The sequence below is a fragment of the Pipistrellus hanaki genome (assembly GCF_964339955.1).
Source record: "Pipistrellus hanaki genome assembly, chromosome: Y".
NCBI classification, from domain to species: Eukaryota; Metazoa; Chordata; class Mammalia; order Chiroptera; family Vespertilionidae; genus Pipistrellus; species Pipistrellus hanaki.
In genome coordinates, this window is record NC_140525.1 from 4,310,092 (window position 1) to 4,332,538 (window position 22,447).

Here is a 22,447-nt window from a genome sequence, read left to right on the forward strand (position 1 = left end):
AAAACCCACACAAGGACTTACTGGGATTTGTTCACTCTGAGCTCCACTCCTGGGTTAGAAGCTTGAAAGAGACATTATGGGTAGGAACTAAATTGTTTTATATAACAGCATGAGTTGGGAGGTTGAAAGGGAGAGACAAGCCTTCTCAAGGGACAAGCCTTTGATAAGCCCTCTCTCCACAGTGCCAGGATTATCTGTCTCCATCAACCTGGCTAAAACTATTAGCCCAGCTCTGGTGATTTCAAGGTCCTGTCCTACCAAAACTTTAGTTCCACACAGCTGTTTCTAGTGCTTTTCCCTACCAATGTCCTGTCTTGCCTCATGCTTCAGATTTTTAAAAAATCTTTCAAATATGCAGCATCTGGCCTCAGCAAGCTCTGGACCTCTTGCTAAGTTGGCTCCTGGTTTGGTATAAGTGGAAGCCAACTTTGGTTCACAGCTTGGCCACTCCTGGGCACCTCCAAGCCAGCACAAGTAGCAGGTATCTACATCACTTTTAGATTATGCCCAAACAGAACACAGGCAGTGCCAACCTTGTTCTGCACCTCACTAGAGGTCCCAGAGAAAGCACTCCCAGTAGATAACTTCAAACCACGTTGTATCATCCAAAAACCTCCAGAAAGTGACACACTCAAAGGGTGAAGCCAGGCACCATAGATCTACTGAAATAAGTCCTGTTCTGTAGGGAGTCAATGCATAGTTGATCGTCCATGGTGGCCAGAGATCAATTGTCAGTAACTGTAGCCAATTCTTGAAGTTGTTTGGCCTGCATGTAAATCCCACCTATTGACCTATTAACAGCAATTACAAATCAACTATAACAGGAAGTGTACAAAGCTTACATGGAGAGGCTCCTTGGTTGATCAGGAAGGCTATCCCAACCTACAAAACACCTATTTAATTAGACCACTCTATCAAGTCTGGGAGATATAACAGCACTACCTAATATATACTAGTGATATGAAAGATGAGGAAGCAAAAGAAAAACCCATCACACCCTGGCTGGTGTGGTTCAATGATTAGCATTAAAAGATTACAGGTTTGATTCCTTGTCAAGGACACATACCTGAATTCAATCTCCAGCTCAGTTGTCATACAGGAGGCAATCAATTTGATGAGTTTAATGTTTCTCTCCCTCTCTCAACTCTCTGTCTGCCACTCTCCCTCTCTCTAAATATCAAAGGAAAAAAAATCCATGGGTGAGGATGAATAAAACGAAGGAAAAAAAACAACACCCAAAACACTCAGTCACAGCAAAAAAAAAGGGAAGAAAAATCCAAAACAATAAGAATACTATAAGGAATTTCTGGGACAACTTCAAGTGTACCATGGAAGTACTGGAGCAAGAAAATGGAAAAAGGAAAGAAAAAGAAAAAAAAGAAAAAAAAAAAAGGCAGAAAATTTCCCTAACTTGATGAAGGAAATGGACATACAAATTCAAGAAACACAAGACGAAACTAAACAAAATGAAAACTAAAGAGTCTCACACCAAGACATATCAGAATTAAAATGCAAAACATTATAGACAAATACAGAATCTTAAAAGCAGCAAGATAAAGGCAGTCAGTTACTTAAAGGAAACTTCCAATATTATAGTGTCAGTTGATTTCTCAAAAGAAACTTTTCAGGCCAGAAGGTAGTAGCAAGAAATACTCAAAGCAATGAAAAATTACTCTACATAGGGCAAAGCAATAATTTAAAACTGAAGGAGAAATAAAGAGCTCCCCAGATAAGGAAAAGCTACAGGAGTTCACCACCAAAAATGAAGAATCTTCAGGAGGAAAAAAATAAAAAATGTAAATAAAATGGCAATATATATGTGTGTGTATATACACATATATATCAACAATTAGATAAAAAATACTAAACAAGCAAGCAGAAACAAACTCATAGATACAGAACATTTTGATGGCTGCCAGCTGGCAAATTTAGGAGTCTGGGTGGAAAAAGTGAAAGAATTAAGAAGTACAGATTTATAGTTATAGAAGTTATGGGAATGTAAAGCATAGCAAAGAAATATCCTTCTATATATGTAAATTATAGATATGTAAATATGTAAATATTTATTTAAATATAGATATGTAAATATGTAAATATCCTTCTATATATGTAAATTATCCTCGAGCAATCATTTGACTGGGAGTTGGACTGCTCACTATGACATGAGCTAACCCCGAATGGGCAGCGTGAAACATGGCAGGCATTGGCGACACAGTGCTGACAATGGGCAGCAATGAAGATAATGCCATCCCCAATGAACTCCAACAAGAGCAGGACCACTGTGGGAATGGTGGACCAGATGAGCAGGCAGCACCAGGGCAAGGCAGGTGTGAGTAGGGGCCTGAATACCCCATTGATCGTCTTACAGATGGGGTGACTAGCAGCGGCAGCAGGTGGTGAGATTGCCTCCTGGCTCCCAGGGGCTGAGGAAGCTGGGAAGGAAGCCCAGCCTCGACCAATCGCTCTATAGGCAGTAGAGCAGAGCAGGTGAGGGGGAAGAGCCAAGCCAAGTTGGGGTGCCAGGCAGGGCTGTGGGGCCATGAAGATGGGGTCTGATTCCTGCAGACCACCCTGAGGGACCAGGCATTTAGTCTATATATATGTAAAAGGCTAATATGCTGCACTTCCCAGTCCAACCAGTCACTATGATGCACACTGACCATCAAGGGGCAGACAGTCAATTCAGGAGCTGCTGAGCTGCAGTGACTTGGCAGCAGTTCTTAGATGATGCATCCTGAAACCTGAAAGGAAGGAGCCTGATTCCTTATAGAGCCATGTGATTCCATATTTGGCCGTTGGCTATGTTATTGCTGGTGCACTATCAATCCCGAATCTGGTTTATGCACACTTGCATTTGTGTTCCACACCCTGTATGACAGCAACTTTGCAGAGTGCTCTTACACTCCAGGACCCCTCAGGAGATGATGGAGGGCCTTTTTTGGCCCGATTCCCGAAGGCCAGGCTGAGGGACCTCACTGCTGGAGGGCTCCCTTCACTCCGTAGATGCTGGGGAGGGACCGCAGGAGATTGACTCTAGGGCATATCCAGTCCATCTCACCAAGCTGGCCATCTTCTATTTAAATTCCTTTCAATTTGCAAGAATCCATGCACCAGATCACTAGAAAACAAGACTACTAAAGCATACAAGATCATACAAAAATAAACAATATATGTAAGATGAATGTAAGTTTTATCAGGGCAATCACTTGTTATATAATGTCTAATCACTAGGGTGTACACCTGAAATATAATATTGTAATGTCAACTGTAATTGAAGTATAAAAATTATGTTTAAAAAAAAAATAGCCAAAAGCAGTCTTATTCTTTTGAGGCATTGTCTATTATTCTTTACTAGAGGCCTAGTGCATGAAAATTTATGCACTAGATGGGGTTCCATTAGCCTGGCTTGCAGCCCTCTTGTATTTACCAGGAGGACATGCCTCTCGCAGTGCAGGACTGCTCGCTCCTTATCACTCTCTTGCTTGCTCATCCTTATGACTTGGCTTGGTGCTCTTTAACACTGTCACTGTGGGAGCACACTTACCACCAAGGAGAAGCTCCTGCATTGAGCATTTGCCTCCTGGTGGTCAGTGTGTGCCACAGCAACCAGTTGTTCCGCTGTTCAGTCAACTTGCATATTAGCCTTTTATTATATAGGGTTGTTGACAGTATTATAGATGTCCCCCAATTTTCTGCCAAACCAATCTTGAGAAAGAACAAAATTGCAGGCATCACATTTACTGATGTTAAATTACATTGTAAACTATAGTAATCAACACAATACTGTACTAACATTCAGTTGTAGGCTCCTCCACAGACATGGTCTGTTTGGGGCATGTGCAGGAGGCAACCAATCAATGTGTTTTTCTCACATCAATATTTTTGTCTTTCCCTCTCTGTCTAAAAAAAAGAAAAAGAAAAAATCAATGAAAAAATATCCTCGGGTAAGAATTAAGAAAATACATAAAAAGAACCAAGATGGAAGGATTGATAAATGTTGATACATGCTGCTTCTCACAACTATATAAAAATTGCAACTAAAATACAGAATCATTATCATTCAGAACAGTCTGAACAAGATGGCTGGATGGAAGCTCTACAGCTAGAGAAGTAAAGAAGAAAGAACATAGTGACTGTGAGGGGAGCAGAGGAACAGAAAGTGCTAGTCCAACACCCATGAGTCATTTTTTAATTTTCTCTGTGGAGGCTACACATAAGGAGCAAAGGGTCCCAGACCCACATGAGACCTTAGCCCAAGGTTCCAGAACTGGAAAGAAAATCCCCGTAAAAACCAACAGGGACTGTGGCTGAGTGACATGTAAGCTGCTGGAGACCCAGATGTTCATTTTAAAGGATGGGCATACAAATTTACTAGAACTTGACCCCTCTGAGCTCTGGTTCCAGGTGGTGTTAGAGGACCCAGAGGCATATAGGGAGAAATTGGATTGTCTGGCATCGAGGAAGGAACTTGGGGGCTTTCTCCCAGATGAGGGTGCTCACAGAGAGAAATTGTTCCTGTGCTGGAACCTCTCCTAATGCAAAGCTGACTGGCAAGGGCCCCATGTAAGTGTCCATCAGACTGGTTCACAGTTTGGTCCACCCTGGTGATTTCTAAGACCCTGTCCCACCAATTTACAGCCCCACCCAAGCTGTTGTAACTACAGTAGGAGCTGTTGTGCAGGAGATAACCCTATAGAGCAGCACTTGCTCTAGTGGGGCTTTGATGCTCACTGAGTCTGCCTTTTGAATATGTCACTTGTGGATGTGAAGAGTTATAATCTGGTATGGTCTGATGCTGTTCACTGGGTGCACTGGCTCTAGAGCCTGGAGATCAATTCTTTCCAGTGATAACAAAAGCATTCAAGGCTCAACTACAAGATTGTGCACATTGCCCAAAGAGGGGCTCACCTAGAAGTGCCCAGCTCAGGTACTGGGGAGGCTGAGCACTGTGCTCTATAGGACCTCCTACTACATAAGGCCATTCTACTATTTCAGGAGACATAGCAGTTGTACTTAATGCATAAAAACAAACAAAGGAAAACCACCAAAATGTGGAGACAAAGAAACAAGTCACAAATGAAAGAAATGGAAGCAAGTAAACTTCTACATACAGAATTCAAAACTAGTTATAAGGTTATCCAAGGATTTTCTTAAAAGCTTCAAGGGACTTAGTGAGACTTCCAAGAATCTTTAATAAGAATGTCCAAGATATGAAAAAGGACCAGTAAGAAATTAAACATACACTAGCTGAAATAAAGAATAATTCAACTGGAAAGTAGAAAATTCCGAAAACCAAATCAACAACTTAAAATATGAGGAAACAAAAAACTCGGAATCAGAAGAACAAAAATAAAAAAGAATAAAAAAATACTAATATAGTATAAGGTGCCTCTGGAACAACTTCAAGTGTACCAACATTTTATTTTGGGGGTGCCAGAAGAATTTGAAGAAATTTGAAGAAATAATTACTGATAACTTACCCTACTTGGTGAAAGAAACAGACTTACAGGTCCAGGAAGTGCAGAGTCCCAAAGAAGAAAAACCTAATAAGACCCACTAAGACACATCATTAAAATTCAAAGGCTTAAAGACAAGGAGAGAATTTTTAAAGAGAAAGGAAGTTAGTTACCTACAAAGGAGCTCCCATAGACTGCCAGCTATTTTCTCAACAGAAACTATGCAGGCCAGAAGGAAGTGGCAAAAAAATATTCGAAGTAATGAGTAGCAAGGACCTTCAACCAAGATTACTCTAACCAGCAAAGCTATCATTTAGAATTAAAGTTTAGATAAATACATTATCAACTATTAAATCTAAAAATCAGAATAAAAGAACAAGAAATCTAATGAACAAAGTAAAGGGACTTAGTGAGACTTCCAAGTCTCACTTAGTGGTGAATAAAATAGAATCAGGGACATGAAAACATGAACAGCCAAAACCGGTTTGGCTCAGTGGATAGAGCGTTGGCCTGTAGACCGAAGGGTCCCGGGTTTGATTCCGGTCAAGGGCATGTGCCTTGGTTGCGGGCACATCCCCAGTGGGGGGTGTGCAAGAGGCAGTTGATCGATGCTTCTCTCTCATCGATGTTTCTGACTCTCTATCCCTCTCTCTTCCTCTCTGTAAAAATTCAATAAAATATATTAAAAAAAAAAAAAAAAAAGAATATCTTTCAAAAAAGAAGAAAAAAAAAACATGAACAGATTGACAAAACTCAGAGGGAAGAGGGGAGCTGAAGGGAAGAGATTAATTGAAGATCTTGGCTATAGAAACAGACAAGAGGATGGTGAAGAAAAAGGGTAGGAGCTGAGGATCGTAGGGGTGAAAAGGGGGGATATCTGTACTATTCTCAACAATAAAAATTAAAAAGTAATAGTAAATAATAATAAACAAAATAAAATAAAAATGATCTAGACTTTGACCAAAAATTAAAAATGGAAAATATATCCATTGACCAATGAAACAAAATCAAAATTCCACAAATAAATTTTTGCATATATGATCAACTAACCAAGAAAAATCAATTGTGCTCAGCCAGTGTTGCTTAGTGATTGAGCACTGACCCATAAACTAAGGTCAGGGCTATTCAGGAAGGAGCCAACTGATAATGTTTTTCTTTCATTGATATTTCTAGCTTCTTATCCCTCTCCCTTCCTATCGCTCTAAAATCAATAAAATCAAAAAACGTTTTTAAGAAGAAAAAAAAAAAATTAGCTGTACCTGGTTTGGATCAATGGATACGGCAACCACTGAGGGTCCCAGGCTTCAATTCCAGTCAAAGTCACATGAACAGATTGTGGGCTCAATCGTCAGTGGGATCAGGAAACAGGCAGCCAATCAATGATTCTCTCTCATCATTGATGTTTCTATTTCTCTCACCCTTCTATTTCTCCTTTCCTCTGTGAAATCAATAAAAAATATTAAAGCCCTAGCTAGTTTGGCTTAGTGGATGGAGTGTTGGCCTGAGGACTGAAGGGTCCTAGGTTTGATTTTGATAAAGGGCACAAGCCTGGATTGCAAACTCGTTCTCCAGTAATAGGCATGAAGGAGGCAGCCAACTAATGATTCTCTCTCATCATTGATGTTTCTATCTCTCTCCCTCTCCCTTCCTCTCTGAAGTCAATAAAAATATTTTTTTAAATATTAAAAAAGAAAAGAATAATCAATTGGGAAAGAATAGTCTTCACAAATGGCATTGTGAAAACTGGATAAACACAAGCAGAAAATGAAATTGAACCCTTATCTTTTACCACTCACAAAAAATTAGCTTAGTAGATAAAGACTTAAACACAAGCATTAAAACCATAAAACACAGGGAGAAAGCTCCTTGACATTGGGGTTGGCTATTGTTTTTTTGTATCATAAGCAATAAGAGCAAAATTCATATATAACAACAGCAAACTAAAATTTTTCTGTATAGCAAAATAATCAACAAAATGTAAAGGGAACCAACAAAATGGTAGAAAATATTTGCAAACCATCTTATCTAATAAAAGAGTAATATGCAAATTGACCATCACCCCAACACAGAAGATGGCTATCACAAGATGGTGAGCAGGAGAGGGCAAATGGGAAGCACCAGGCCTGCAAGAGAGGGCAGTTGTTAGGATGGGAATCATAATAGACAAGAGATAGCAAATGTGGTGAGATGTAAACTGGTAAAGCCACTATTGAAAACTGTAGGAAGTTTCCTCAAAAGATTTAAAATGCAACCACCATAAAATCCAGTAGTACTCTTACTAGGTTTATGCCCAAAGAAAAAAATTAGCTATCACAAAGATACTTTCACCCCATGTTCACCATATCAATGTATGGAAGCAACCTGTTTGAATGAGTAAAGATGTCTCTTACACATGCAGACACATACATCCAGGCACAGGTATATTATTCAGCCATGAGATTTACTGACATTTGTGACAACATGAATGAACGTGGAAGGCATTATGCTAAGTAAAAGACAGAAAATAGAAATACTATATGATCTTATATTTGAAATCTAAAAGAGCCAAACCCATAGAAAGAGAGTAGAGTGGTGATTGCCAGATGTTTGATGAAGGTGGAAATGAAATGTTGATCAAAGAATATAGTAAACTTCCAATTATAAGATGTTATTAGTATTAATTCTGGAAAGCTAATGTATGACATGTTGCCTATAGTTATTATTTTTCTCCTTTGGTTTCATTTACTTTATATTCAACTGACAAATGTTTATTGCATACCTACTATAGACTAAACTCTGCAATAGATGCTGAAAATTCAGGGGAGCATAAGATAAACATATTCTGCCTCTTTGGCTCTAGCCAGATAGCTCAGTTGGTTAGAGCAATTATTTCAATAAATCTATCTTGAATCCATTGTAGAGTAGACCCTTGGATATTTTTTGAGATTATAGATATCTCTTTGCAAAAATCATAAAATTAGACCCAAACCACTATGCTCAATTAATATTTGACAAAGGAGACAAGAGCGTATAATAAAGTCAAGACAGTATCTTCAATAAACGGTGTTGGGAAAACTGGACAAATACAGGCAAAAAAATGAAACCAGACCACCAACTTACACCATCCACAAAAGTAAATTGAAAATGAATAAAGACAGAAAACCATAAAAATTTTAGAGTCCACAAACAGCAAAATCTCAGACAAATGCCAAAGCAATTTTTTCACCAATACAGTTCCAGGGGCAATGGAAACTAAAGAGAAAAGAAACGAATGAGTCTAAATCAAAATACAAAGCTTCTGTACAGCAAAGAAAATCATCAACAAAACAAGTAAGTCCACTGCATGGGAGAACATATTTGCCAATTTATCACAGATAAGGGCTTAATCTCCAACACTTATAGGGAAATTATACAACTTAAAAGAAGGCAGACAACACAATGAAAAAATGGGAATGGACCTAAATACTTTTAGAAAGAAGACATATGAAAACACTAAAGGCTCAGTGCACAAAATTGGTGCACGGGATAGGGGACTGTCCCTCACCCCACCTGTACCCTCTCCAATATGGGACCCCTTGAGGGATGTTTGGTGTGATCCAGCCTATACAGACAGTTGAACATTCATCTAACAATCCCAACTCACCTGCTTGCCCCTAACTGCTTCTGCCTGAGCACCTCTAATCAATCCCCTGCCAGCTAGATCATCAAACTACTCCAGCCCATAACTACCCTCCACTGATGGCCCGGTCACTTCCAACTTGCATCCTGTGCTGACCCAGTTGCCCCTAACTATCCTCCCTTGCTTGCCTGGTCACCCACAAATGCCCTCCCTTGCAGGCCTGGTTGCCCTTATCTGCCCACCCCTGCTGACCTGATCACCAACTGCTGTCCCCTGGAGGCTTGGTCCCCTGAACTGTCCTCCTCTGCAGGCCTAGTTCTCCCCAACTGCTCTCTTGTGCAGGCCCGGTCACCTCAACTACTCTTCCTTGCTGGCCTCGTCATCCCAAACTGCTCTCCCCTGCCAGTGTGGTCACCCTGCCTTCCACTGTTGGCCTGGTCGCCTCCAACTGCCCTCCCCTGCAGGCCTGGTCCCCCTATACGACCCTTCCTTTTCAGGCCTGGTTACCGCCAACTGCCCTTCCCTGATGGCCATCTTGTGGCAGCCTTCTTGTGTCTACATGGGGACAGCCATCATGTGTCTTGGTGTGATGGTCAATTTGCATTTACTTTTATTAGATAGGACGATCAAAGTAATTAATCATCTGAGAGATGCATATCAAAGTGAGGTGCCATCTCACATATGTCAGACTGACTATCATCAAAAAACCAACAAATGACAAGTGCTGGGGAGGATGCAGAGAAAAAAGAAGTCCCATGCACTGTTGGTGGGAATGCAAACTGATCCATTCACTGTGGACAAAAGTATGAGGTTTCCTTAAAAAATTAAAGCCAGTAATCCCACTTCTAGGAATATATTCCAAGAAACTAGAAACATCAATCAAAAAGGATATATGCACCCCTATGCTCATAGCAGCACAATTCACAATAGCTGAGATTTTGAAGCAGCCTAAATTCCCTTCAGTAGATGAATGAATTAGAAAACTGTAGTACATCTACAAAATGGAATACTATGCTGCAGTAAAAAAGGAATTCTTACCATTTGCAACAGTTGGGATGAAAATGGAGAGCATTATGCTCAGTGAAATAAGCCAGTAAGAGAAACATAAATATCATATAATCTCACTTGTTTGTGTAATATAATAAACACAAACTAGTTACTTTATAGATCTTAAATGTCTCTACATACACAAAAAAGTAATAATATAAAAGAATAGAGGTGTTTATATATATATATAAAACTGATGTCATCAGTTAACACTTTCCACATAACACACACACACACACACACATATATATAAGCTTAAGTGTCCCAAAGAACAGTTGCTATGATCCAAAGCTGCCCCCTGGTCAATATGCTTTCAAAGCCAACCTCTGAAGTCACTGCCACCAACCAGTGGACCCTGATCAGCCCCAATTTCTGTCCAGGCCAAGGGACCCACCCACGCAGGAATTCATGCACTGGGTGTCTAGTATAGTGTAAATAATTTTGAATATATAAATGGGTCAAATCACTATGCTGAACCATTTTTACAATACTATAGCTCAATAAACCTAGGGAAAAAAACCAGATACAAATAGAATATTGCTGGAAAGATGGTTTAGGACAATCTAAAATACACTCCTTTTTAGAAAGTGGAAAAAATAATCAAAATCCATTTTATTTGAACTTGAGAATCAAATGCTTAAATTATTCTGATAATTTATTAAAAAAAAAATGACAATCATCTTCAGTAAGTGCAATCTTTATAGAATTTTACAACTTGTTCTTTTTTAATCCCTGTGCCCTAGTTCCAGGCAGCCAATAAAATCAGCATCCCATTGGTATTGGAGGGGCAAAATGATTTGGAGATCCTTCAAAAACACAATTTTTAGAGAACCGATTAGCCTTTTCTATAAACTCCCACTTTAGAAATTATTATTTTTTTAAAAAAACTTTGATTTTTTTACAGAGGGAGAGGGAAAGAAAGTTAGAATTATTGATGAGAGGGAAAGCGATCAGCTGCCTCCTGCACACCCCCCAATGGAGATGTGCCCGCAACCAAGGTACATATCTTTGACCGGAATCAAACCCAGGATCCTTCAGTCTGCAGACCGATGTTCTATCCACTGAGTGGAACTGGTCTTGCCTAGAAATTATTTTCTTATTAAAACCTGATTACTAAAATTTTCCCACTCAGGCTTTTATTCGAAAATTGTGGCAATTTGTTTTTTAATTTTATATTTTTATTTTTAAAAATTTAATAAATCTTATTTTTCAGATTATTACAATTCTTTCTTATCCTTCCCCCCTCAAAAAAAAAAAAAAAATCCCCTCCTCCTCTGCCCTTTCTTCCCTGCATTGTCCTCATCCATACGTGTACAATCTTTGTCCAGTCTCTTCCTGAACCCACTCTACTTTTCCCCAGAGAATTATCAGTACAGTCCCTTTCTATGCTCGATTCTATTATATTCACATTTGTTTCTCAGATTTTTAATTCACTTTATTTTTAGGTTTACTTCTTGATAGATACATTTGTACATAATATTTATCTTTACTTTTAAATCTTCCTCTTGTTAAAGAATGCCTTTTAGCATTTCATATATTATAATACTGGTTTGGTGGTGATGAACTCTTTTAGCTTTGTCTTATAAGCTCTTTATAAGCCCTTCAATTCTGAATAATATACTCTTCTGGGTAACCTTTGTTGTAGGTTCTTGCTATTCATCACTTTGAATAGTTACCACTCCCTTCTGGCCTGCATAGTTTAAGAAATCAACTAACAATCTATGGTACTCCCTGGTAGGTAATTGTTTTTCTTTTGCAGCTTTTAATATTCTGTCTTTTGCTCTTGGCATTTTAATTATCATGTGTCTTAGTGTGGCCCTCTTTGGATTCCTTTTGTTTGGGGTTCTCTGTGCTTCCTGAACTTTTAAGTCTATTTTTTTCAATGTTTCTAACTCTCTATCCCTTTCTCTTCCTCTCTGTAAAAAATCAGTAAAATATATAAAAAAAAAAAAAAAAAAAAAAAGTTTTGGAGGTTTACTGGTTTTAAAACCTCATGTGGCCAAAGATCTTTCCCCCATGTGGACACAAGATGGCCACCAAAAGATGGCCAGCAAGGGAGGGCAGTTTGGAAGCACCAAGCCTACAAGGGAGGATATTTGGGGGTGATCAACCCTGCATGAGGGCAATTAGGGGTGACCAGGCCTGCAGAGTAGGAAAGCTAGAAGCAACAGGCTGGCAGGGGAGCAGTTAGACATCCATCAGGCTGGCAGAGGATTGGTTAGGGGGTGGTCCGGTAGCAGGAAAAAGAGGTTGGGGGCAATCAGGAAGGCAGGCAGGCGAGCAGTTGGGAGCCAGCAGTCCCAGATTGTGAGAGGGATGTCCTACTGCCCCTTTAGGCCCAATCCCAGTGGACATCCTAAACAGGCAGGCAGACATCCCTTGAGGTGTCCCAAATTGAAGAGGATGCAGGCTAGACTGAGGGACATCACAACCTTTTTCCGCCCCCCTCCATGCACAAATTTCCTGTACCAGGCCTCTAGTTTCTAATAAAAGACATCATTGTTATCACTCTCATTTCAAAAAAAGGAATTATGGGAAAGTATTTTGCTTCATGGAAACATCACAAAGTATCTATCTTCTAACTTCACCATAGAATAGTAAAAATTTCAGGCTGCATCACTCCTTGGAATACCTAATACACTACCTAGAATACAACTGGCCTTTAAAGAAATGAAAATAGAATAAACTTTGGTATTTACTGCAAACTTCTAAGAGATTATTGCATATCACATTTAAAATAGAAACAATACTATATAATAAAGAGGTAATATGGAAATTGACCCTCGCGCTGTTGCATAAGATGGCTGCCTGATGTGGTTAAAGATGGTCACCACAAGAAGATGGGTGGTAGGAGAGAGTAGTTGAGGGCAATAAAATCTGCAGGGAAGGGCTGTGGGGAGTGACCAAGCCTGCAGGGGAGGGCAGTTGGGGTGACAAGGTGGGCATAGGAGGGAAGTTAGAGGTGACAAGGCCAGTAGGGGAGGGCAATTGAGGGTTACCAGCCCAGCAGTTGGAGGCCATCAGGGGGAGCAGTTAGGCATCAATCAGGCTGGCAGGGAGTGGTTAGTGAGTGTTTAGGCAGGCAGGCAAAAGTGGTTAGAAGCAATCAGGAAGGCAGGCAGGCAAGGAGTTGAGAGTCAGCAGTCCCAGATTGTGAGGCAATCAGGAAGGCAGGCAGGCAGGCAAGGAGTTGAGAGTCAGCAGTCCTGGATTGTCCAACTGCCGGGCCTCTAATCTATATAACAAAAGCCTAAATGACTGTTATGGTAGAACAACAGTCACTATGATATGCACTTACCACCAGGGGGCAGATACCCAATGCCGGAGCTAGCCCCTGGTGGTTGTTGCATTCTCAGAGGAGGAGCATCACTCAGCCAGAAGCTGGGTTCATGGCTGGCAAGTGCATCGGTGCTGGCAGGAACCTCACTCACCTCCGTGGTAGCACTAAGGAGCAACGAGGCAAGTGTAAAGAGAAGCGAGCAGGCAAGTGATAACAAACATGAAGTTCCAGACTGTGACAGAAATGTCCAACAAAGGGTCCCAGACTGCAAGAGGGCACAGGCTGGGCTAAAGGACACCCACCCCCAGTGTATGAATTTCTGCATGAAGCATCTAGTATTGAATAATGAATATCCAGACGTGTTTTGTTATAAACACATAAACTATTAATCCCTGTGGAAATTTTTCTGAATTAGGAAAACATCAGTCTTAAACACAATTATCCTTAGTAAATTTTGATGACAGAATGGTAAGAAGGCATTATTGACTAGAATTGGTCAAATATTCATACTAGAGGCCTGGTGTAAGAAAATTTGTGCACCTGGGGGAGGGGGGTCCTTTAGCTGGGCCTGTGACCTCTTGCAGTCTGGGACCCCTCGGGGGATATCCTACTGACGGCTTAGGCTGCTCTCTGGGGGATCAGCCTAAGGTGACAATCAGACATTCCCTCTAGCAATACAGTAACCCTCAGGGAATATCTAACTAATAACCCTTAGTCTGTCATCCTTAGTGCTGCCAGGAAGGTAGGAGAGCTTCTGCGTTGAGTGTCTTCCCCCTGGTGGTCAGTACACATCATAGTGATCAGTCATTCCTGGTCATTCCACTGTTAGGGTCAATTTGCATATTATCATTTTAGTATTCTAATATAGGATTATATATTTTAAATATTAATAATTTATTAAGTACAATTATGCAAAACCAATGTAAGTGTAATTATTACCTGATAGTCTCGAAGACCAACCAAGATAATGTCTGAGGTATTTATCCAAACCTATAAAAGAAAACATATTGCACATTATATTTAAAATAAAAACAAGTAATAAAGAATAATGTCAAACCATTCTTTTTTTTGCACTCATCAGTTGCTTATTATTTTTTTTTCATTGTTCATCAGTTTTTCTAATTTCCTTGTTTTCTTTTTTTGTGTGTGTGTTTTTTTTTTTAAATTAATAAACTTTTATATTTTTAAGAATAAATTCCGAAATCTAATAATTTTAAACCTTGTTTTTTCTGCCCTGGGAACAGAGAAGCAAACTTGTTTACATGTAAACTTGCCCTTAGGCTATCAAAAGGCGTAGCCATTCAAATGTAAATGGACACATTGTTTAAAGATAGCTGCTGGCTGGAATTGGATTACCTGTTCTGGGTGGGAAGGGCTTGTCCTCCCCTTTCTCCATTAAAATTAAGGTGTTAGCTTTAAAACCTCTTTTTGGCAAGAGACCTTAAACTTTCAGAACTTTAAATTTTTCAGGTAGTAAATCAATTACTTAGCATTGGCCTGGCCGCTCCCGGCCTGGCTGCTGCTGCTCTGAGCCTGGTTGCTCCCGACCTGGCTGTTCCGGGCCCGGCTGCTCCAGGCCCTCAAACCATTCTTGTCACAAAAAATATATACTATTCACACAGTGTGGGAGAAAGACACAAGATTAGGGGAAAATTATATTAATTTTCTTTGCATGTGTAATAAATATGGGATAAAAAGACCTAAACAGGTCTACCATATTCCAACTTAAAACTTCCCTATTGTTTTCCTAAACTAAAATCTAATCAAAGAAAATGCAGTATATTATATTCAATTAGTAGTTTCTTTGGTCTCCTTTAATCCAAAAAAAAATTCTGTAGCTTTTAATCCTTTACTAGAGGCCCAGTGCACTAATTTGTGCATGGGTGGGGTCTGTCCCTTCCATAAGGGAGCATTAGGCTGGGCCAGTTGGAGGGAAGGGCCGAAGATGACTGACCAGGGGGAGAGCCAATTGGGCAGGGGGTTTGGGAGAGATGGTGCTCTCTGATCTGGTCAGTTGGCTGGCTACAGTGTATGTTATAGTGAATGGCTAAACTAGTGGCTTGGCTTTTATATAAATACACTTAATGGCATAGTTTATTTAAAAGTCCACTTTTTAAAATGTTACTTGTTTTTGTGTTAATCTTCACCTGAGGATTATTTTTCACATTGCTTTTCAAAGAGAATAAAAAGGAAAAGAAAGAAAAGGGAGAGAGGGAGGGAGGAACTGAGGGAGGAATGTAGGAAGGGAGGGGAAAAAAACATCAATGTGTCAGACACAACCATTGGTTGCCTCCCACAAGTGGGGGCAAGGAGTGAACCTGAAATCCAGGCATGTTCAGCTGGCCACCCCTGATTGTGGCGGATCTGCGGCCAGCCTGCTTGGGGAAGTGGCCATGGGAGGTTGGCTGGCCAGTCCTGCACCCCCTGGTTGGTCAGCCACAGTACATGTCTTAGTGACCAGTTGTTCTGATGGCTTGGCTTTTGTATATATAGATTATGAAAGTTCCCATCAAAGATCTTATTTTATACTAGAGCAGTGGTCAACTAACTGTGGCTTGTGAGCCACATGCAACTCTGGCCCCTTGCATGTTCTAATGCCACTTCTTCAAGATAGACTTGCCCAGGACAAAAACCAACTTCTGCGCATGGGCTATGAAGTTTTAATCACACTGTACATGTGATTTATGCATGCGGTTTGTCCCTCACAGCCTCACCTGCCATCTCAGCCCTGGCTTCATCCAGAAGGTTGTCCAGATTGTTCTGTTGCTTGGTGTAATTAACATATTATCTCCTTATTTTATAGGATTGTGTTATAAAACACTATTATTAGGATCATCTTTGGAAACTCAGAAAAATGAGTTGATTGGCCCATATAAAACAGAACAATTCTTTAAAAAAAAAATTATATAAAAACAAACCTCCACACCTACCTTTTTTCTCAGTTTTCCTCTGATATGACATAACCTCTTTACACCATCAAAACACAATGCTTCTAAGCGTCCATTTCCCAACATTTTGATTACCTGAGCATACTCTAAGGTGGAAAAAAAAAAATGAATTACTATTTTTCTTAAAATGTTAATAACTGTAATTAACATAGCTGATAACTTCATTTTTTTCTGTTAAATTCAGGTCAAGCTAAGTATTTTTTTAAAAGGTAAAACTTGATAAGGAAAAAGCTTAAGAGATCTTTTTCAAGGAGACACATATTTTAATCAAAAAAGAAAACAAAAGAACTCTTCAACCATTACACTCTTTAATAATTTTTAAAGAACTTTAATTCTTTAAAGTACTAGAATTTAAGGGTTTTCAATTCTGAAATCTATTATGTTATGGAAGAATTCTCAAATGACTTCTAAGGTTCCATCATGTGGTATACATGCTTAGTATAATTTCCTACATGTAAGTGGAGATGCAACCTTTTAATATAATGGGCTAATCATATCCTTAAATAGATTATGACAGGTTGTGTCACATGGTAGTCACTTCCATGACTATGGTATATTATATAAAAGTGGAGGGGGGTTTGAAGTCAGAAAATTAAAAATATGAAAGGCTACGAAACAAGCCATGATAACATTGTTCCCAGTGTATAACTAGCAAGCAAGAGTACAGAAGTGTTATTTGTCCAAACACAGGGAATTGAACTTAGTCTACAAAAATGTAAAGTTAGACCTTTTAGCATTTCTTGCATTTCTGGTTGGTGGTAATATTTTAATTATGTACTTATTTTAAGTAAATCAGTTCACTCCTGTCTTCATGATTATATGCTCTCCTCACACTTGTTAGAATGGCTACCATCAACAAATCAACAAACAAGTGCTGGCAAGGAGGTGGAGAAAAAGGAACCCTCGTGCACTACTGGTAGAAATGCAGACTGGTGCAACCAGTGTGGAGAACAGTATGGAGTTTCCTCAAAAATTAAAAATGGATCTCCCCATTTGATCCAGTGATCCCACTTCTAGGAATATATCCCAAAAAACCAGAAACACCGATCAGAAAGGATATATGCACCCCTATATTCATAGCAGCATAATTTACAATAACTAAGATTCGGAAACAGCCTAAGTGCCCTTCAGTAGATGAGTAGATTAAAAACTGTGGTGCAACCTCTCAATGGAATACTATTTCGTTGTAAAGAAGAAGAAACTTTTACCATTTGCAGCAGCATGGATAGAACTGGAGAGCATTATGCTATGAGAAATAAGCCAGCCAGAGAAAAATAAATATCACATGATCTCACTCATATGTGGGATATAATGATCAACATAATTTGATGAATAAGAATAGATTCAGAGACAAATTGCAGGGGAGATGGGGCATTAGAGAGCAACCAAAGGACTTGTATACAGGTACCCTATATAATAAAAGAACAGGTAAATTGTGCCTCTGCTAACCTCACTGCAAATCAGAAGATAATATGCAAATTAAGCCAACAAAGATAGTGGTTAATTTGCATACACAGATGCTGAGCAGCTTGGGTCCCAAAAACATCCTTGGGACCCAGGCTGCTCCTAGCCTGTAGGCCCACACTTAGGCCCTGAGGGGCAGGGGTCCCAGAACACCTCCCCTCCCCCGGCGCCAAGATGGTGCCCATGACATGGGACTGGCTGCTGGCCTAGGAAGCGTGCCCTCCCCCCGCCATGTGGGGGGAACATGCCCCTAATTCAGTGGACACAATGCAGGGGTCCTCTGCCACATTAGCTGCAGAGAAAACACCTTTCCTTTAAAAAAAAAATAAAAAAAAAAAAAAAAAATATATATATATATATATATATATATATATATATATATATATATATATTTATTTATTTATTTATTTTTTACAGAGAAGAGGAGAGAGAGATAGACAGTAGGAAACATCAATGAGAGAAAAACATCCATCAGCTGTCTTCTGCACACTCCCCACTGGGGATGTGCCTCCAACCAAGGTATATGCCCTTAACAGGAATCAAACCAGGGACCTTCAGTCTGCAGGCCCTCGGTCTATCCACTCAGCCAAATCGGTTAGAGAGTAAACACCTTTTCTGACAGCTCACTGGCTAAGCTCCCTGCACACCACTGGCAGTGTTCTTGGTAACTTGGGTTATAAGAATCCAAGAAGTGATCCACCTCACTCCTGGAGGAAAAAACAAAGGTTCACTGCTGGAGGGGCTAAGAATGTCATATCCTGCCCTGGAGGGTTTGGCTCAGTGGAGAGACCCTTGGCCTGTCAACTGCAGGGTCCGGGTTCGATTATGATCAAGGGCATGTACCTAGGTAACAAGCTTCTCCCTGTCTGGGGTCCAGATCAGGGCTCATACAGGAGACAACCAATTGAAGTATCCCTCTCACATTGATGTTTCCCTCTGTCTCTCCCTCTCTATTCCATACTCTCTAAAAGTCAATGGAAATATATCCTCATGTGAGTAGGAACGAAGGGAGGGAGGAAAGGAGGAAAGAAGGGAGGTCATATTCTATGAAAGAAACATCTTGAAAATGCCTAAAGAAGGTTGTCATTTTTTCACAGTGAAGAGACACTGTGGTGGCTGGCAATGGCAGTAGTAGTGGGGTGATGTGGGTGGCACCTTCCCCTGATCAGCCCGGTTGCCTCCCACAACTGGATGGCCAGACTTCGAGTTAAACCTGCTCCCTATGGGAGTGGGGGTTTGCCCGGGATGGGAATGGCTTAGTGGGGGAGACAATTGGGAGAAAGAAGACATATGTAAAACTTTAGACAATAATGAAATAAAAAAATCTGGAAAAAAATAGAATATACTCATAAATAAAAGGAACAAATTATTTAAAAAAAAAAGTGAGGTTAAAGAAAGATCCAAGGCTCCAATAAAGAAACCTGGATAACATCCTAATTTCAACTTTAAGAGACCATGAGCAGAAAAACCAATTTAGCCCTGCCCAGACTTCTTATCTATAGAAATTGTAAAGTAATAAGTGGATGTTCTTTCAAGCCACTAAAAATAAAATTTCTATGGCCTCTTCCATATACTATTATTTACTCCCCCTTTGTATTATTTTACTTATTTTTATTTTTTAATATATTTTATTGACTTTTTACAGAGAGGAAAGGAGAGGGAGACAGTTAAAAACATTGATGAGAGAGAAACATCCATCAGCTGCCTCCTGCACACTCCCCCTGGGGATGTACCCACAACCAAGGTATATGCCCTTGACCGGAATAGAACCTGGAACCCTTGAGTCTGCAGGTGGATGCTCTATCCACTGAACCAAACCAGTTAGGGGGTCCCCCCCCCTTTTTTTACTTATTTAATTTTAAAAAATATATTTATTGATTTTTTACGAAGAAGAAGGAAAACACAGAGAGCTAGAAACATCGATGAGAGAGTATCGATCAGCTGCCTCTTGCACACACTCCACTGAGGATATGTCCCAACCAAGGTCCATGTCCTTGACCGGAATCGAACCCGGGACCCTTCAGTCCGCAGACTGACACTTTATCCACTGAACCAAACCGGTTTCAGCCGCCTTTTTTATTTTTATTTATTTATTTATTTTTTAAAATATATTTCATTGATTTTTTACAGAGAGGAAGGGAGAGAGATAGAGAGCTAGAAACGTCGATGAGAGAGAAACATCGACCAGTTGCCTCTTGCACACCCCCTACCGGGATGTGCCCGCAACCAATGTACATGCCTTTGCCCGGAATTGAACTTGGGACCTTTCAGTCCGCAGACCGACGCTCTACCACTGAGCCAAACAGGTTTCAGCCCCCCTTTTATTTTTAATGTAAATAAAAGCCTACAGAAATCAACGATTTGTTGTAAGTGAACTATGCATTACAAGCCCTCTCTTATTAGAAATATTTTAATTATTTATTTATTTAAAGTAAATCAGTTCACTCTTATCTTCATGATTATATGCTCTCCTTTTAGACAACAAAGTAACTCATTCCAAAATGTATCATATAATTCTGGTTTATTAATCTTTCTCATTTAGATCTAGCCCAATCATGGTTCTCATTTCTCTCAAAAATAAATGGCAAAATAAGTTACTTATAAACTTTTGTTTACTTTAGAATACCATAGCAATTAAAGTTCTTTTAAAAATATTTCTGGAGAGAAACCAAGATGGCGGCAGACACAAGAATGCAGCCTACAACAAATTTGAATTTAGAACTGAAAAACAGGGGAAACATCACCCTGAAGTGCCGGACGGCTGGCTGAGAGGAGGCTCTACCATCTGGGAAGGAGAGAGAAGGCACGCTGAACCTCAGAAACTATGAAGGTGCGGAGAACTGTGCGCGCGAAAAGGCAGCCGCAGAGTTTGCTGCCAGCCTGCTTGCGGAGGGCGGGCCAAGTTCACTACCGGCTTACTCCCTGTGCACCGAGAGGGCGGACAGCTAATGCGCGACTGGCTTTCTTGTTCCGGAGGAAAACAGAACCACCCTATTGCACTGATAGATGGCCCCAGACAGGGAGAGGCCAGACTGTCAGGCAGTGGGTGAGGATCTCTCGGAGGTCTGTGAAGCCAGCAGCCATTACTGCGGGACTCAGAAACCAGACCCTCGTAGGGAGGGGCTGAATAAAGCTTGTCTGCACGATTCGAGACTTCGTCCCATCCAAGCAGAGCACAGAGGCCTTCCAGTGACTAGCTTCCTCGTTCGCTGCCAATAGGACTCTTCTAGGGAGGGGCAGACAGGAATCTAAAGCTTGTCTGTGCCTATACCAAAGAGGTTCAAGCGTCTGCAACCAATTGTGCGGGATTCACCAAGGCTTGTCTGTGCCACCCCGAGACTCTGCTCCATTCAAGTGGAAAACAGAAACCCTCCCAGCTGAGACACTTCTGATCCTCATAGCCAATTGGCTTGGAGATCAAGGCTTCCCAGTGATACCAACAACAAGCAAGGCTTAACAAGACTGCACACACATCCCACAAAGGGCTACACCAAGACTGTCCACCTCAGGTAACTGGGAGGCTGACTCACTGAACCATATAGGACACCTTAGCACACAAAGCCACCCTACCAACTCAGGGAAGCTGTGAAAATGCTGAGACAAAGAAATAGATCACAAACAAAAGAAATTGAGGAAAAGAAGAGACTGGATATAGAGTTCAAAACCACACGTATAAGGTTTTTCAAGAATTTCCTAGAAAAGGTCATCACCTATGAGGAGATGAAAAGGGATCAACAAGAACTAATAAGGGATCAACAAAAAATAATAAGGGATCAACAAGAAAAAAAGAATACATTGTCTGAAATAAAAAACATTAGAGAGTCCTAAAAACAGAATGGAGGATCGCAAGAATCAAGTCAAAGATTTGGAACATAAAAAGCCAGAAGATACTCCTCCGCAGAAGCAAGAAGACAAGAGAATACAGAAAGTTGAAGATAATGTAAGAACCTCTGGGACAACTTCAAGTGAACCAACATCAGAATTATGGGGGTCCCAGAAGATGAGAGAGAGCAATATATCGAAAACATACTGAAAGAAATAGTGACAGAAAACTTCCCCCGCCTGGTGAAAAAATTAGACTTACAAGTCCAGGAAGCGCACAGAACCCCAAACAAAAGGAATCCAAAGAAGACCACACCAAGACACATCATAATTAAAATTCCAAAAGCAAAAGACAAAGAGAGAATATTAAAAGTAGCAAGAGAAGCCGAGACCGGTTTGGCTCAGTGGATAGAGCATCGGTTTGGGGACTGAAGGGACCCGGGTTCGATTCCAGTCAAGGGCATGTGCCGTGGTTGCGGGCACATCCCCAGTAGGGGGTGTGCAAGAGGCAGCTGATCGATGACTCTCTCTCATCGATGTTTCTAGCTTTCTATCTCTCCCCCTTCCTCTCTGTACAAAATCAATAAAATATATTTAAAAAAATAAAAATAAAAAAAATAAAAATAAAATAAAAGTAGCAAGAGAAAAGCAGGTAGTTACCTATAAAGGAGCACCCATACGATTGTCAGCTGATTTCTCAACAGAAACCATGCAGGCCAGACAGGAATGGCAAGAAATATTCAAGATGATGAATAGTAAGAACCTACAGCCAAAAATAATCTACCCAGCAAAGCTATCACTCAGAATCGAAGGCCAGATAAAGAGCTTAACT

General features: G+C 40.3%; 1 protein-coding gene across 1 annotated transcript in view; it reads right to left on the minus strand.

Moving 5' to 3' along the window:
- Nucleotides 1-22,447, minus strand: part of LOC311615837 (eukaryotic translation initiation factor 1A, Y-chromosomal) — a 41,576-nt gene that overhangs the window by 12,383 nt on the left and 6,746 nt on the right. Inside the window, exons 3-4 of the mRNA XM_084871275.1 lie at nucleotides 16,312-16,415; nucleotides 14,321-14,371 (exon numbers count right to left, since the gene is read on the minus strand). Coding sequence (XP_084727401.1) covers nucleotides 14,321-14,371; nucleotides 16,312-16,415 — 155 coding nt within the window. The remainder of the gene's footprint in view (nucleotides 1-14,320; nucleotides 14,372-16,311; nucleotides 16,416-22,447) is intronic.